At 39.8% G+C, this 19,101-nt stretch overlaps 1 protein-coding gene across 1 annotated transcript in view; it reads right to left on the bottom strand.

Annotated features, from left to right (window-relative positions):
* The window catches only part of LOC114641887 (eukaryotic translation initiation factor 3 subunit E-B), an 80,413-nt gene that overhangs the window by 10,051 nt on the left and 51,261 nt on the right, over positions 1 to 19,101 (bottom strand). Inside the window, exon 10 of the mRNA XM_028790909.2 lies at positions 11,135 to 11,244. Within this exon, the coding sequence (XP_028646742.1) occupies positions 11,135 to 11,244 (110 nt within the window). The remainder of the gene's footprint in view (positions 1 to 11,134; positions 11,245 to 19,101) is intronic.

Genomic DNA, 19,101 nt, shown 5'->3' with positions numbered 1-19,101 from the left:
CCAGTATTAACTACTGTGTTCTCATTTCATCTTCTGAATGATCTGCTCAAATTTGAATCTTAACTTGCAGCATCACAGCCTCAATGTACTGCAACCCGAACCGGCATATTTGACATCATCACTCAGGTTGAACTGACTATACCCAGTAGACGTATACTTTTACATTGCTGTGTCGAAGTTCCAGCTTTGTCTTAATTTGCTACAAGGATCCAAATTACACTCACCTCAACTCTCGGGCCACAGAGTGATTTATTGAAAGACACTTGAAGACAGTGACTCCAGCAAGTCTGTCTTCATACAAACTTCACACTTAGGCAGAGGTCAGTTTAACAAAATGTGCGTGGCGACACAATCTGACTGAGGACAGAGACTAACGATGGCTCTACAGTGCACTGAATGTACTTTAAAGAAGAATACGCAGTCCTTTAGTCCATGACGGCAAGTTGTGCTTTTATGTACTATTTTCACCTCCTAAATATCATGGCAATATACTGAATCGTTGCATTTATCCTTCATCAAAAATTTTACAATGAGCTAAATATGTACACACTTCTTTCAAAAAAGCCAAAGACACTATAAAATAGTTTTAAAAATATATAAACTCATAGGTATTGGGATTGGGATTTTCTTCTTTTCAAACCTGACCACCACTACTGCTGCTGGTGTTCATTGCTTGTTAGTTTTTCTTAGTACCTTTCAGTCCCAAACACCTTAACTAATACAGTATTAAGGTCAGAATTCTGAGGACACCATCTTAAAACTAAACTTTGCTTCACCTTCTATTGATTTGTTCTGTTGCCACACACTGAACTGGAACCACCAGGCCATCCTGGCTTTAGCTGTAACTTTAGGTACTTCTGGAATAATATTCAAAGCACCTATGAAGGCTACCCTAGAGCATGGAGCTGTGCGTTTCAAAAAGTTCTTATCACATGTGTCTGTGAGTGTCGGTGTCCACACATCTTATTATGAATTATGCAGGTTTAAAAATAAATGGAAAAATATGAATTGGTTTGAGTGCAAAGGTAAATCATCCCCAAAGTTCACAAGAACCATCAATAAGGCAAGTATAAGCAGGTCCTAAGATAGGTAGGAACACAGTCACCCCGAAATGTTTAAATGAAGCAACCTAAGAGCTGGTCACCAGTTGTGCTGTCTAGTCAATGGAGGCAGTCTAGTTGTTACAGTTTTGACACAATACACCAGGCTGTAACCTAAACAGATCTTGGATGGCAAGAAGAAAAGGGCTTCAAGTGCTACTTACAGCGGATGGTGTAAAAACTACACCAAAACATCAAGAGTTCTTCAGCTTTTAAGAAGATGCGGGCCCACGTATGGTCCGCATGGACAGCTCTTCAGACCACAGTATCACAATCTACAGCTACAAGTATGGGGACATCTTTCAAAAACCACAGAACACTGCAGTAGCAAATGTCACACAACAAAACATCCAAAGGCCTGGACCGGAGCAAGGGGCCTTCAGCCTTCTCCTTCCAAAGATGATGCTCAAAAGGACACAACAATAGCAATGGCATTAATGGAAGTGAAGCCTGGAGAAAATAATCGCGTTCAGAGTTATAGCAACTGCTAAACCTCGAGGGGGTCCTGCAGACTTCTGGAAGAATGTCTGCTGAACATGTGGTCGTAAAATCTCATTTTGGTCACAGTAACAAAACGCGTTTGCATGAGACCCAACGGTGCCTACCACTCAAATTGATAAAACACTTTCAGACTGAGGTGAGGGCACATCACAAGTTGAGGATGCGTTTAACCACCTGTACAGGATCTGAATGATTCATTCACTGAGGAAATTGTAAATTCAGAGTTGGAACAAAATATTTTGAAGGAGACCCTTAGACCTTCAGGTTGGGTCTTAAAATGGGACAAGAACCTTGTGCACCAAAATCCTCCTGCGCAAGTATACAAATCTGTGTACTTTATAGATTTAGGAGTGCTGAATCCATTTCTGAAGATATTCAATTCAGGAAACAAAAGATCTAAGTTTATACACAAGTTAAATACAAGTTATGATTTGTTAAATACTTAAACATTTTTCAACTTCCTATATTAAGTGCTAAATATGAGATTCAGCATTTTTTTTTTATTTAAAGATTACCCAAGATCTATAGTGTTAAAAGCAGCACCTCAGCTTTGTGCCAGACATGAACTGCCACCATACTGCACTCTGTGATGCAGCAAGTAAATTCAATTCTCTGTACCAACATTTTTTCCTTCCAAATCCACTAAGCTAGAATGTGTACAATTGGAAAATGGAGGGGGGAAAACTTCCTAGTTCTGTCTTACCACTAACCTTTATGCTCTTCAGCTACTATATGGATCCAATTTCAGGGAGACTGCCAAAAAAAGTAGGACTTCTAATCAATTCCAGACTGCAATCTGAGAATTGCAAGCAATCCTATCAGATTCCAGGCTTCAACCTTGAATACACATTCAAATGCTTCAAAGTGTTCTGATATAAATTTGCTGAGATCATTTATGAAGCATATCTTCACTTAAAAGCTTTGCGTGCACATTCTCAACTATAAAGACCACAATTCATTACAAAACTACTAAATTAAAAAGGGGGTAGATGGAGCGTCTATCATGAAGATTTAAGTTACTTGGCCCAGAGCACTACACAAATCATAAAAGGAATCTGAAAAGAAGCTAAAAACAAGAAAAGTCACAGACAGCCAGAGAGATGCAATGTGACGTCAAAGGTCAATGTGACAAAATACGGCAAAGTTCTGATGGGAGCCAAATGGCACAAAGCAGTAGAAAGGGACTTCTACATCGACATGTGGCCAACTACAAACACAACCACCACCATGAGGCATATACCACATGTTCCCACATTCTGGTCTTCACATTTCACCATTTCATCTCTCTGCAGAAATATTACTAGAAATGGTAATAATTCCTGTGAGTTAACAATTACAAACTAAAGCATATATCAAAACTCAATGGCCAATTTTCTCAATCTTAAAATGCTGCATATCTGAGCTTTAAGAAGATCATCAGACTGGAACTATTGCCATCTTTTAGCCTTTATGACATGCAGATCTCCAGCTAGCCCACATTATTATGGTTCAGATCTGAGTCAGCATTTAGTACTCAATGATGGCACAATCAGCAGACTGGGATTTTAAAGGTCAAGGCAAAAATCAATTATTTGTAAAAAGCACAGACAGTCTGTGAATATTTCATTTTGGGATGCACTTTAGTTTTCTTGACAGAAAACATCAATCTGATGTCTGATGCTACACTGCATTCTAGAAAGTTACGTACCTGTAGCTAAAACAAAGGGGCTTGGTATCCCAGTGGTCATTAATGCATCAGCACAGAAATACAAGCTGTGATTTTTGAACGCTCTTACAGTTTAAACCATTCAAACAAATGAGTCAAGCAAAATGGGGACACTGCAATTCAGCCACAAGGACCACCACACTATATCCCTTTAAAGTAGCCTACTGGATTTACTTAATGGCTTCCAAATTTTCTTCTAATTTACTGCAATCACAAACACAGGCACAGAAGCCCACAAATTAGTGTTTGCCTTGCTATCTCAAACATGTGTGTCAAGTCTGAAATACAGGCACAGTAAGCCTGGACTGCAAGTTTAACTTAAATAAAAATCAGCAGCCCCTGTAGCCCTTCATTAGCGGGGTTTAAGTAATCTGATGTTGTATAATATGGAATGTAGTCCTTCTAAATTATCTGATGAAGAACGAATGTTGCGCTTCTTTAATAGACAAGCAGCCACAACACTTCATCAAGGAGTATCTCTGCCTCGGTGTAGCCAGGGGCCACAGACAGAGCTGGTGCACAAGTAAGAGGCAGTGTGGCACAAAGCAGGGACTGCCAGAGAGGTACGTAAGACGACAGACTTAAAGTACGATGGCAACACTTGTAACAACTGAGGTCCACACCTCACTCCCCCCAGTCAGGCTGTCCCCTCTCAACTAGGCCACCTTCAAGAATTCGAAATGGAATCTTTAAACTACTGCCACATTTATTCCTATCTTCTTAAGAGGAATATTTAATGATCCATCTTATAAGGAACACATTTGACGGTTTCATGCCCATTTTCTTCTTTTATATAATAAGAGCATTAAGAACTCAGTAAGCTCACATGCCCTTTACAACCAAAACAACTATCTTTTTCTGGTACACTATACCTACATCTGTAACTAATTTATTTCAATATACTTAATTTACAAATGAAATAATGCCTAGAATGACTACATCCACATTTTTACACTATACTGGCATATTAAGCTTTCGTATCTGATGCCTTCCATACTTTTATCCTTTAATTGGAAGTTAAACAGGGTAAATTATTTTCAGCTTGCAAGTTTCTAATACTGGTTTATAAAATATTGAGGAGACAGAGACATTGGACTTGTAAACTGAAGTGAAATATCAAATTCAGGACAGAGTGGTGGCTCGGAGGCTAAAGGTCTGTGCTGGTATCTGAAAGGTTGCCGGTTCAAATCCCATTACTGCCAGAAGGGATTCTACTCCATTGGGCCCTTAACCTGAAAACTGATCTGGGGGCATTTTACAATGACTGGCCCTACAAAAGTTTAGGTGAAAAGATAAATTAATACAGTGTACTAAATACCAAATAAACTCAAAGGAAATGTCAAATTCAAAACTAACATACAATGCTTTTATGATTTAGCCAGAAATACAAAGCCACACAGATGAAAAACTATTCGTAAAAGATTACATAAGTCAAAAATGTATTCCTTAATGCAGTTTATTTCTCCTCCACCTTGGTCCAACCATTCCTATTATTCTTTCAAAAACTATCACATGCTCGCACCAATTGTTTCATAAATAAAGGGGAGTGGGGTTTGGAGAGGCCATTCCTTCCCTTTAAACAACAAATGGGAAGATTACAACATGGATTATAGTAACAAATGGCATATAATCATAGCAGGTTCTAGCTTTACAGGATCATTGTCGTAACGTGCGGACCATCTGCTGAGTTAATGTAAGAGTATTACACACAGAAAGCAGAAAATGTGAGATTTGGATACACTATGGGAGCTCTGAAACTTGAACTTACTACATAAGAGAAGATTCTAGCAGTCGCTGAGGACTCCTCACTTACCTACAACAAGACCAATGACAGAGGCGATCAAAAAAACCTAACAGGATGTTGGGGTATATATACAATGTGTGCTCTATAAGTCAAGGGAGGCTATGCTGAAGTTTTATAATGCACTGGTGTGGCATCTGGAGTCCAAAAAAAGACATAGCAGAACTACAGAAAGTCCAGAGAAGAGAAACTAGGGTGATTCAGGACTGAGGCTATGAGGACAGACTGAAGGAGCTGAACCTTTCCAGTTTAAACAAACAAGATTATGAGATGACATGACTAAAATGTTTAATAAAATTATGGACAGAATTCTTATTCTAGGAATTAGAGTAAGGGCATATGTAGTGTGGTGGAGACTAGGACTTTAGAGCCCTTCAAACCTCTACTTGATCATTTCTTTGATGCACAGGATGGACAAGTTTGTTAGGTTGAACATCCGGTTCTCATCACACTTGTGTTGATGTTCTAATGTCCTAATTACTACCTTAAACCAAAACTTGTCTCTCTTACTTTTAAATACAAGCATACTTCACTTATCTAAACCAGCACAATTTATTAATTTATACTTCATCAACTATAGAAAAAATACGTAATGCTCTATGATCTTAAAGCCCTGTCAAACAGGAGACTTTTCTTTTGCAACAAACCACTTCCAAAAATCCTTCAAAGTTGCATTTGTGACAACGACTTTTCAAATTAAGTCTGTGTACCAGTCGCTTTCTCACGTATCTGACATTTTCTTTTCAAAGATTTATGACTGCATTTGTGCATTCAGGAAACTTTGGCTGTCTAATAACGCTTAATGAAATGTAACAGTCAATGAAAAATGGTTTCTGGCTTCCCATCCATCACCTCCAAGTTCTTGTAAGCAGTGTCATTGTTGTTTTGATTTTAAAGAATCACACATTTATGGCTTGCAGTTAAAGCTGGCGTGTCAGGTTGAACGAGGTAAGTAGAATGATGGAAGCAAGACGGATCACTTGCTAATGTTTTAAAAAAAACCCACATACATTAAATCTGTCGGTTGACTCATCCAGATTTAGCCCAAGACAAATCTGGTTTAAACAGCATTAATTATGTCGTAAAGATCATTATGAAAGATCAATATATCTGCAATCGCAGACTGCCTATCAGTTGTTCCCAGAATGGTCAAGCACAGAAGGTTCTATATGTCCCTTCATCGCTTTCATCACATTTTAACTGTAGTACTGAAGGATATTCAATTGTCTTTAAAAACCCAAACAGCACCAAACGTAACATAGCATTTTCAAATTCAATTAATCCACATCAATATTGAGGTGTTGGGGAGGGAGTCTATCCTACCAGATTAGGGCACGAGTCAGGAACAGGCTGGGGAAAGGCAAGTCAATCACAAGGCACAGCCATTCACATGGTGCCAGTTTAGAATCACCAATCAACTTAACACATACAGGTAGTTAAAAATAAAGGTGGGACCTAGCTGGAGTCCTTAGGAAAGGCATTCTATAGGACACACTGTGGTACCAACAGAGGAAAAATACATATCTATAAAATTATGTAAGGAATTAATATAGTGGACCTGTGTCATTTAAATAAAAGTCTGCAATAAGCTGGAAACCTAAGGGCAGATTTCACACAAACGCTATGAAGTTTTTCTTCACACAAAGAATCACAAACACATGGAATAAACGACCAAGTAGTGCAGTGGAGAGCAGGGCTTATGGATGTTCTTTTGGAGAGTCCAGATGAACTTGTTGGGCTGAATGGCCCATTCTTATTACGATTGTTCTAATGTTCTAATAATGTCTACAGAAAGTCTGCTGCCTTTTGGGTAATTTCACATGTGCTTTCTTATGGGAGCTAAAGAAATGCTGGTGGAGTTAATGGTAACACTTACTTGCCTGTTAATACATTCTTCATATACCGAATTAATATAAACTAGCGGGGGAAAAGTTAATTTGCTGGGTCTCATCACTGACCTGTGATGTCACATGCATGGATCGATGCAAGTCCTGTCAAGCCACTTTATAAAATATAAAGGCTGAATATTTTGTCACTTTATGCAGAATGTCTAATGAGTGTGCATGGAGGGCATAATGGTTATTTGTAACTGGTGGTTTATTTTAATGTACTATATGATCCCGTTTTTGAATATTATTTTCAAACTTTGTGAAGTTGCTTTTACAGTAATAATATGGGAAGATTAAGGGATTATTTCAATGAATGTGCCCTGATAATTTATACTATAATAAAAACGAGTGACACTTTTTTAGGACATTCCTTTAAAAGCACCACGCGGTATCAGTGGGTTTCACTCTCTCAGTACTCGGATTTTTCTCAAACATCTAATAGATTCATTACCTGGCAACTCTAGACAAGAGCTGCAAGAGAGAGTTTGGAATTGTTTGTGCATACACAGTCCCGTCCAGAGTTGGATCCTACCTTGCTGCAGTAGGTTCCAACCTCAACTGTGAACTGAATTAAGTGTATTGGGAAAAGAAAAAATGGCCTCCCAAAGTGTCAAGATTATGAATCCCAAACTTCACTTTAGAACTAACTGTAACTGGCTATTAATATAATCCACTTCAATAGAAGGACAATGTTCTGTGTGTCTGCCCCCCCGGCTGGTTGTGATGTCTCTGCTATCCAATAGATGTTACATCATAAACATTAGCACTGTTTTTACAAATCTTGCACCAAATGGTACCTAACAGACAACTGAACAGACAAACTGCACTACAAACGTTAATGCTGAGGTCTACGATGATTACTTAGATTTCATCCCATCTTTAGGTGGGTAGCACAACAAGTAAGAACATCAAACCAATACAAGACGACTCACAGGAAAAGAACAACATTCTGTCCATCAAGCTTGTCTGGATTGCTAAAAACAAAGATGTCTCAATATCTCATTACTCGTCCAAGTTTCTGCTTCAAAAAGGAGTAATTTGTTCCAGATTCCCCAGAAACACACTGTGTGGAGCTTACTGCCTTTAACCTTTGGTACATTTGCCCTAACTCCCAATGGTGTCCTTCAGTGTAAATGATTCACTATAAAACAGAACAATAATAACAACTAGCCAACCCGCGGCGTAGCATACGCCGCATAATTATGTATTGATGGGTGAACACTTCCTGAACGACACAGTTGTCCAAATGGGGTGGGTTTGTGGATACCACTGAGTGAATGAAAAGATAGACCTCTGGAGAGAGCAACATACAATTGTCCGTGACTGAAAGTGGGATCGTCTGTGACGAAGAAGGCCACGCTGGTGAAAGTTACTTTGTCGGTAGGGATAAGTGTCAGTACTTGTAGATTAAGGTGTAGCAAGTCTTCGTTGTTGACGCTTAATATAGCTTGCATACGGAGATGTTCCGGAGTCACAGTTGAGAAACACTTTGTTAATGTCTTTTAAGCACAGGGGAAAAAATGAACATGTGAAACATCCGTAATGTAATAAGCCACCAAGAAAAGTAACATTGCAACAATGCTATCTACGACCAGATCTCTGTAAACAGAAGTGAAAACAAAATCAAGGCCGGTGTATTCTTTAACTGCCTTGTGGCGCTGTAGTAGTGCTGCTGCTTTGCAGTAAGGAGACTGTGGAAGATTGTGGTTTCGCTTCCCGGTTCCTCCCTGTGTGGATAGTGCTTTGAATACTGAGAACACCGCTATATCAATGTAACGAAGTATTAACAGGAAATTGTCTTTGTGTTAAAGTAAAAGGCAAATTATCCGTGACAAACAAACTGTTTTACACGCTGCATACCAACCCGCCGGTGTAGTAAACGCCGCATAATCATGCCGCTTTTCAAATGTTTTTTAAGCAGAGGGAAAAAAATGAACATTTGCAAAATCCGTAACGCTGCTTTCAGTAAGTACAATGCACACGCGTTTAATTTGTCGGCCACTTTTTGCCAGCCGTCTTTTCTGGTTTGGGCTGCTTTTGCAGTATTACCGCTTGTGCATATTAAATCTTGAAATCCTTTGAGTAACTAATTAACTAACACACACCCAACCCACCCACACACACAGCTTGTGTGAAAAAAATGCGCCCGTACTTTCATAATTTTGTTGCAGCCTATAGTGGAGTCAGGCACCGAGAAAGTCAGCTGCTGAGAGAGCGTCTCGACTGTTGCAGGGCCTGCATTGGTGAAGCAGGTGAGACGCTAATGAAACAGAGGCACAGGGCTTACTGGTTTTTAAAGACTGCTTCCTTCATTGTATTTTAACCTTAGTTTTAAAGGATTGCTTTAAGGATCCCATGGGATACTCCTCGCAAACTGTTTTAGACACTGCATTCAGCAATTCACATCCACAACAAACATGCCTCTTCTTACATGGTCCTGCCGCGTCCACCCTCGTTCTCAAAGCATACACACCGCCTGGTCATGTGCCCGCTCGCAAGAGCAACTCACGGAGACCCGCCCACCAACTCTAAGACCATGGTGTGTAAAACAGTTTGCGATGGTGGTGCGTGCGTCATAACCGAAAAGAATAATGAAAAGTCAACGTGGCTCAGAGGTGCATGTGGACTCCTAACACAGACAAAAGCGACTTACGGGGTGGTCGGTGAGTTGTTGCGTCCGGGCACATGAGCAGGCAGTGGGAATGCCTAGAGAGCGAGGGTGGACGCGGGCTGGGGAATAAAAAGTGTTGGTGGGCAGGGAAACGTTTTCCGTGTTCCTGCAGGACCATCTAAGACGACGCATGTTTGTCGCGGATGCGAATTGCTGTATGTAGCGTGTAAAACAGTTTGCGATGTTGCACGCGGTCGTGCGTCGTAACCGAAAAGTCAACGTGGCTCAGACATGCACGTGGACTGTAGCACAGACAAACAGAAATGACGGCGTGTTTTCCGAGGCGTTGCGTCCGAGATGGTGGGCATGCTCATCATCATCACAGGATAAATGTTACCAGTGCCTGTGAGAATTCTGAAGACCTAGATTACACTTCGATGCAGTCAGTCTTCATTGTTCAAGACTGACAGGTTTAGCTCCCTTAGCCTGTCACAACAGGACAGGGGTGCATTTTAGTGCTATCCTCTGCAGAACTCCTATTTCTTTTTGGTTTTCTTTTACCCAGAAATGCCTGCAGAACTCCAGAGGCTGTCTCACCACTTTATTACATACTCTAAGGATATGGTCTCTCAATTTCTACTTAACATTTTTCTTGTAATATAAACTAATATTTAACGCACTGCCATGAGAAGAATGTTCTAGAACGTAAAATCCATCAACCCTGTTTGGTACCTCTTCAACGAGAGTTTATTTTGAGGACCTGCAGAATTTTGCACTTCTCTATTTAACTGCTAGACTAAGAGTGTCAAGGACTTCTTTGAATTTGACTGCCTCGCCTGTATCCTCTGTCCAGTTCTGGCCTCAACTGAAAAATTACATAGAATTTCTATTAATATAAATGAAATATCCTTAGGGGACTTCACTGATGGCTTCATCATGTTCTGTACTCATTGTCTATAACCTACTAAGTGGATTGAAATCCATTTTTTAAATATCATCTCTGCTGCCAAATGCTTTATATATTTTTAGAATTAATCTTTTATGCAAAACCTTAAAGGTTGTTGATGCCTATTATTATGGCAGAACTGGAAGTGAACAAAACACATGTTGCTGTTCGTTTGTTGTGTCGTCACCTTGCAATTAAACTTTTCCTTTCAGATCATCGGTTAAGCCTGTTATCATAGGCTGACATAGGTTGTAGTTTGATCTCATTTCTGCATTGCCCAAACACTCTATTTTATATGCAACAATTGGTGGTACTAATGGTACTATAGACTTACAATGTTTGTATCTTCACAATAAATGCTTTAACAAAAACCAATAACACAGACATAAGGATATAGCTATCAGGGGAACTGGCTGTGTACATCCAGGTTCTGAATGAAGTCCTAAAAATCCTTATTATATATCTTAAGTGCAGATTAGGCAAACTTGTTTAATAACAATAAATGGTGGTATCTGCATCTAGCTTTTGTAATGTTTTAACTGTCTACAAGAGCACAAATTCATTAACACAATTTTACTGACCTGATGCTGATACATTGATGAATACGGCAAAACGTCTCAAAAATGAAAAGGCGAGCATTTTCAATAAAGTCTTCCAAGCAAGCAACCAGAAAAAAATCATTTACAAGAACCTGGAAAACAAGAACACAAACATGTAAATAAAATGTCATAATCTGTTGCACAAATATAACCTCAGACGAGGAGAGGAAATTAAGATATCAACATTAAACTTGAACAGGAGTGTTTACGTGAGGCTTAAGCCTAACATTCACATTAAACAAAGTGAAATAAACCAACATAAAATAATAATTCTGCCTGTTTTGAGTTAACTGTCAGCTCTGTACACAAACATTTATAAAGGATAAAAATCATTGAAAAGGAAGGCTTACCCATTTATGTGATGACAGACAATTGTACATATAAAATCGCATCAACTACACGCTCCAGTCAACCAGCTTCCCACTGGCCTTTGTACAGAATTCCTGGGAAGCTTTTCAAGTTAAGACGGAGGCTGACCAGGCTATTAAGCAGAAGATGGCATAGAGAAGGGGACTCTCTCAGGAAATCTTTCAGTATCCAATTAAGTGATGTGGCATTTGGAATTTGCCAGGAAAAACATAGCTAGGCCCTTTTTATTATGTCATGTTAACTCTGTGACAATAGACATTTTCATAGCTAGTATTCTGTGATTGGCCCAAAATAATAAAAACTGCTGTCCCACAGTACTGCTTTTAGGCTGCAGCTCTTAGTCTTGGGAAACTAGTGCAACTCTCGGCAACTGGATCTGGACATCCTAACGAGCAAAGCCCAGCATGTGCAACTTACTTCATACTGACCCTCTGAACAGGCCCCACATTGTGCTGTGGTGGCCCTCCTCGCTCGGCTTCGACTTGGTGGCCAGACGCCACCCAGCACTCCCTCATTAAATCTACCGATGACACCACAATCACAGGCCTGGTCAACAACAATGACGAGTAAGCTTACACAGAAGAGCTTCACCCTCTGACACATTAGTGCCAGGACTATGCTCTCTCCCCAATTCAGTTTACATTCTCTGGTCTCTCACAGCACTAGGTTCTGGGAACGCTTTTAATCGAAAAATCAGCGGGCTGCGCAACAGCTGCTCATATTGCAGAATTTAGTAATCTGACGTGATATTGCATGTAATGCAGGTGCTTGAATTTCAGAGTGGGACAGTGGGTATTGCTTTAAAATCCTGTACAGTTTAATTTGACAAAGCAGAAAATTCACCACTTTCAAGGCAAAAAAGGACCTTCATTACTGCCACTTTAACATCACAACAGAATTAGCTGACAAATAAAAATACATTACCTGTGCATGTTTGAAAAGCTAGCAGTTCAGCGAGTGGCAAGATTTTTCCCTTTTTAAAACAGTGCTATACACAGCCGCAAAAAAGGAAGGGAGATTTCACGTTTATTCGTGGATTGTCCTGTGCATGGCCACAGCTGTCATTCCAACCATTCACTTTGTCACTGATTTATCCAGCCCAGTGCCACTGGGAGTTGGTGTCTACCCCTGCTGCACTCGGCAAAAGACAGGAAACAACTCTGGATGGGATGCCAAACTCACATTTGTCTACTCATCATTCAAAAATTAAACTGATACAAGTAAGCCCGTGATTCGCTAGCGAATCGGAAATCCAAGAATGGCAATCAGTTTCTGTTCCGTCCGATATCTGGATGGATGACATATCATGGAGGGTGGGTGCGTCTGGGGAAATGTCATTTAATTACATAAGCATATCTGTAGTAAAGCGGTCTCGTTTTGTGGAGACGTGATTCCGTTGCCTTTGCTGACACCGACTGCTGGCAGACAAGTTTAGTTTACAGGTTGTGGTGTTCGTGTGCCAGCCACCAAGTCTGGGAAGCCGCTGGGTTAGAGTCTGTGACCGTTATGTGATCTATATTACTGGCACAGTGGATTAGAGCAAGTGTAGCTCACAGGTTGTGTTGTTTGGGTGCCACGTACTGACTCTGGGAAGCTGCTGCGTTGGACTCTGGGGCAGGCGCCACAGCGCATTACGTTGTGTTATTTGGGCGCCACCTACTGACTCTGGGAAGCCGCCGCCTTTTGGGAAGTCGCTGCATTTGACTCTGGGGCGGGCACCACACTGAATGACCGTTATGTGATCTACATTACTGGCACAGTGGATTAGAGCACGTCTAGTTTACAGGTGGCAGGCTCGTTGAAGTGTGGCAGTGCGTGTGACATCCGGTTTACAACCTTCTCGTTTCTGTGTTTTCTGTGGCTGTGTCGTTAGCTATGGGCGGGCTCGATGCAGTGCGCGTGTGCTTCGATGCGCCCTGCATCCATCCGGTTTACAACCTTCGGTTAGTAATATGGATACCTAGTTTTTCAAAACTTGAAGCAAATCATATGTCATGCAGTGTGTTAACAGAAAGACTTGCAATTACATGACGTTCGAGTCATTTGTTGGTGTTTTTTTGAAAGCAAAGCAATAGTATAACAAAAATTTGAATAAACCACATGACATCTAGGAGATGAGTTACAAATAATCTCTACACTTACAGTCTGTTCAACTTGAATTTTGCATTAACAAACAGGCATAAGAAATAAAAAAAGTGATCACTTATAACACCAAAAATTAATAATAATAATAATTCTTTACATTTATATGGCACTTTAGGCTGTTTTATAGGAAATAGGAAATTATTTTAAATTGACAACTTTGATTTCACAAAGGTAGCCTTAAAAGTTGTGACAAATCTAAAAAACGCAGGGAAATCAGTTGTGACATTAGCCAACTGAATGAATGGGACCCGTCCTTAAAATACTGCTCCTCATAAGCACTGGTAACAACAACAACATTTATTTCCAGAACATGTTTTCATACAAATGATATTACATCTTGACGCTACATTACAAGATGAAAAAAGTAAAAATATAAAAATTAGGCAATACTAATTCAAGAATAAAGGACAGAAAAAAAACAAAACCAAAATCTGCAGGGGTTCTGAGGACACGAGACTGCCAAGCCCCCACTAGGCATTCTACCTAACATCAATGATCTCAGTCCGTCCTCATGGTTTTCAGGCCTCACATGGAAGAATTAGACGAGATGGTCACGTAGACCTCAGGCCTTCAATCCATCAATGGAGGGACTTGCAGTGTTTTAATCAGGTGGTGTGGGCGCAGATCAACCAGCTAACGCCTGCTCCATACACTGATGCAAACATAAATCTGGCAAAAGCAACTGCGGCAAAACAAGTATGACACATACACTATTACTAAGGAGTTTCTATTAATGAAAATATCCAGAATTATGTTGCCGTCATCGTCAATAACTCATTGACAAGAACGGAACACTGCTTCAAGGTTTATCATCAATTTGCATTAACTTTAAGCAGCCCCCCCACCCAAGTTACTGGAGAGGACATGCCAGTCACATGTTAAAATACATCAGGCTGGCCAGGATGGTCACCTTACACAGAAACCCTCCAGTGTCACACCTGAACCAAACTGAACTTCCTTCACTAGTCTGTGGACACCTGCAAGTAAGACCCCTCGATCGCACCATGTGCCCACGACAAGGAACCGGACAGGACTGCTTACGTAAGGTTTAAGCCTACAATCCACATTCAATGGCGTAAGGCAAAATAAACCAACATAAAATATCTTCTGCCTGTTTGTGCAATAACATCTTATGATCTTATGTTTAAAAAATTAAAAGGTTTTATAAACTGCATTTTCACTGCCAGTTTTGCCAAAAAGAAACATTCACAATCACTTCAGAATATATGTGCTGGCAAAAATGTAAAAATAAACTAATTTCAAATTTTTTACTGGAAAAATTTGAACAGTCTATCAAATTAAGCCACAATTTAGGAATCCCACAGCCTGCATGCAGAAAGTAACTGAGGCTGCCAAAAAAGCTGCAGTGGTGAGGGTGCATTAGAGAGGGGAGTGACACATGGACATGTTTCAAGATGGAAAGTCACGTACCTGATTCACTTCCCCATCGTTAGCACTTCTTCACAAGGAAACCATGGCTATTACAACACTCAAAAAAAAATTTTGTCTGCTTTTATCTCCTGCCAGAGCAACATTTGTTATCTAAAGTAAATCATGTCAGATCAGCATAAAGAGAACAATGTAGAATTTTATACAGAAAAATGAAAGCCCTTAACCAGAAAGACCTTTCCTTTTCATATAAAGATATTCTAGGGTGTGTCATGATCTCCTATAGAATCTTTAATGATAATCAATTTAATGAAGTTTATTTACACTCATCTTGCTGGTTCTCCCTGTGTGACCCCTAACAGTTCAGAAATATCTAATATTACAACTTTCATGTAGAACAAAGTTTATCAATCCTAGAAGAAAATGCTGAAAATTACTGACAGCCATTGTTAGGAAAAGCAGAGTGGGCATCAGTGCCAGAGAGGGCCTGCCAGTCACATCAACAGCAGATCCTTCTTCCTGCTGCAAAGACAATCCAATTCCTACAAGAAGCAGCGTTCACAAAGCCGCACACAGGCAGGCGTATATGAAGAAGAATAGGCAAACAGCACACATTCTCAATCAGCCAATTACCTTTTCAATCTCTAAGTTTGTGCACGTTGACTTGAAGTTGTAACTTTATAGAATGGCTGCCGGAGCAGGTGAATTACCCTGAGGTCTTTACTTTGTGACCCTTATACAACTCATTTGGATCTTAAGACATTATGAATGTCAAGGGCCTACATTTCTCCTCCCGGGGCAGACAAAACAGTCATGTGCAGCAAGCATTACAAAGAATATTTTATTAAATAAATACAATGGAGGTGGGAAAGTATGGATGTATGAAGCATGTGAATAAGCTGTAACAGAACGTTTATTATCAATGATAAAGCGAGATCCTGAACTACATAAGTGAGTGAGAAAAAGGATGGAAGAGATCAAGAATTAAAGCAAGCCCATCAATGAAGTAAAGAATATTTCAAGACTTTGTTTAAGGCAAACTCTCAACATCACACCAGAAGACACCCAGAAACAGCCCAGCGTCACACGTGCAGTTAACACAAACCGGACATCAGACGAGGTGAAGAGCTATCCTGACTTTCTCAGCGGGGAGCAGGGGGCGGAATGAACACACACACGTGGTGGACACTGCAGGTAACATGCACAAGACATGCTTGATCTGGAAGTCATTTAATGGTCGTAAATAAGAGATAAACAAGTGGAGGCAGCTGCTTTAGCAAGCCAGTGATAATCTGCCGATTTGCTCTTTCATAAAAAAAAAAAACCTTGGAAATTCCATGCTTTAGACGTTAGGTGAAAGTGCATTGGGATTTTCTGGTTCCTTTCACTACGCTAATCCCAAGTTACACAAAGGATTAATGTACATATTCTTATAAGGTTTAAATTGTTTACTTCAAAGCTACTGAAATGAAGCGTAAGGCTATACTACGTAACACACCCCTTTATACCAGTGACATCTTAAAGTATCCCAAATGAACACACCAAATTGTCCTGCTCACAACCAGCAAAAAAAAAAAAAAAAACATGCCACAAACAGGGGGATTAACAAGTTTATAAAGTTATACAGCGCAGGTAACAGTGCTTACATTTAAAGGTCACAGAAACTCTCTACCTCATGCCATCTTTTATTCTTCTCAGGGCAGCAACCAGAAAATCGATTCCTCCTGTCAGTTTATTACTGAGATGCCAGAATGTGCAGCTGCCTGGCATATCAAGACAAGCTGCAGTCACGATGGTCTGCTGAGTGCGGGAGGCAGCCGTCACACAAATAGCAAGCTTTTAATTAATGTAACATTATTAAAACGCTGATGACACCATCACCTGAATAATGCAGCTGTGACCTCAAATTACAGCTATGCTTGTATTAGCAGAACAAAGTGATAATAATGAAGCTGACAAAATATGGTGAATAATCCAGAGGTCTCCTGCACTGTTCAGTCCTTGTTCTGCTCCTCAAGAATGAAATATCAGAATTTAGATGTGTAGACAGTTGACTGGAGAAGACCCTTCCATGATGAGATGTGGGTGGGACAGGTATGAAGTCTACAAAGCCCAACGTGACATTCAATTTCTTTACATTAAAATACACCTCTCACTGGGGAGTACTGATCACCACTAATGAACTGTACAACTGTAAAAGAAAAGCAGTTTAGTCTGACTTCATCCTTTCTAGAATTCTGAAAGTGGAAACATGCTCCATCCACTTAATGATTTCTTAGACATTTTATGCTGTCAACCACTTCAGGCCACACAAATATAAAAAGTTATTAAGTTTGAACCCTTCAGATTTACACAACTATTCTGTGCACATCCTTTTATTAGTAGGCCTCCACGAAGCCTAAGCGTATTTTGTGTATTTTAAAGGATGAGACTACTGGTCACCACACAGACTTGGTCATTCTGCCAGTACTTTTTTTTGTATAAAAAACAACTTTCCTGTCCAATCCCATATGTTCCCATCAAACTTTATCGTTATCCCTTCATCTTTACCAGAAAGACGTTCTATCACGCCTCACCCACCTTCTTAAAACTGCTTCTCATCATCATATTTTCCATGTCATATTACATTAGTATTCACGTAAACATATACGGACTGTGGATTTTTCAATACATGCTGCATTAAAGGTACAGTATGTCTGTTCAAAGGGAATGCTAGCATACAATATGAAGACAATTATTGATTATGCAGGGTTCATTAACTATGATAATAATAAAATAGTGCATTCATCAAGTTAGTACTAGCAAGTTTGTCATTTTTCTGTGGTTCAGGGCCTGCTTTGCACTAAAGAAATGCCATCCTTAGCAAACATCACTACATTTTCGTTTGAAAACTGTGCTTATAAACAAAACCAATCACCACCTACCCCTGCGTTTTCATGTAGGTAACTTTACAAAAGAATCTGTTCAATCTAAAACAATCGTATAGTGAGGGGTTATACACAAAGAACATCAACGGCAAATTTGAAAAACAAAACAACAAGATGGGACTGTTATGGAGAGTAACACACAACTATAAAACAAGCAGACTGGCGGTCATGGCAGTGCAGGTACAATAACATTTACTGCACTACAAGGAGCACTACCCATCACCTGAAAAGGTATGAACTATGGAAGACGACCATCACCCACACAGCACAGACAAAATTTCAACATCTAAAGTTGTAAGAATATAATACTGTATAATGGAGGTGGTGTAGGGCTAGCATTAATGTGCATCTGAAAAGGAAAAATAATTAAATTGTCCATTTTACCTTTTTCCTTGTCAGCGTGTAAAAATCACCATCTACAGCCGGAATGTTGTCTCTTTTACCAAAAAACCTTTAACTTTTTGAACCCAGAATAAAATGCAGACAAGCAATTGTAATAAAGTAGGATCCAATCAGGGAATGGCCATGGAACAAGCATGAACCAATCAGAACTCGATTAGAGTACGCATTTTCAGAGCTCTACAGGTTTCACCTGTGCATACTGCAATGCTGAGCTGGTATTTTCAGAAATGCACAGCTATGGTGAGAGTCCTCAACAGTTAAAAAATGATGGGGTACTTTGAATGAAGGGTGAAAACCAGAGACTAATATCGGCGTTTTCAAACAAAAACGTACTAGTGTGGCTTTTCTAAAGGTTAGCAGCCTCCTTGTTCCCCAGAAAGTGGAGTGAAGCCCACTTTCATTCCATTCCAGCAATAAAATTCCAGTCCTGTCTCATACATTAGCTTCACAGTAGTTCTTTGAGTGAACTGAGGGTAATCTCATCAAGCCTCTCATGTGAAGACACTTCTATGATGCAGCTGGCTTCTGCAATAATAGGCAATTTACACATTTCTGGAACATTTCTAAAGGTAGAAAATATGTTCTAAAAAAGAATTCAATTTCACACAAATAATTTTTCATGCACTGTGGCCTTGTAAGCAGCTTACTGGGACCGACTCCCTTCATTATAGTATGCATGCCATAATGATTTCCACTCCTCTTTTCTGGACAGAGGAA

Source organism: Erpetoichthys calabaricus, chromosome 13, assembly GCF_900747795.2.
Source record: "Erpetoichthys calabaricus chromosome 13, fErpCal1.3, whole genome shotgun sequence".
NCBI lineage: Eukaryota > Metazoa > Chordata > Cladistia > Polypteriformes > Polypteridae > Erpetoichthys > Erpetoichthys calabaricus.
Note: the sequence above shows the minus strand (reverse complement) of the source record. Positions and strands in the feature narration are given on the sequence as shown.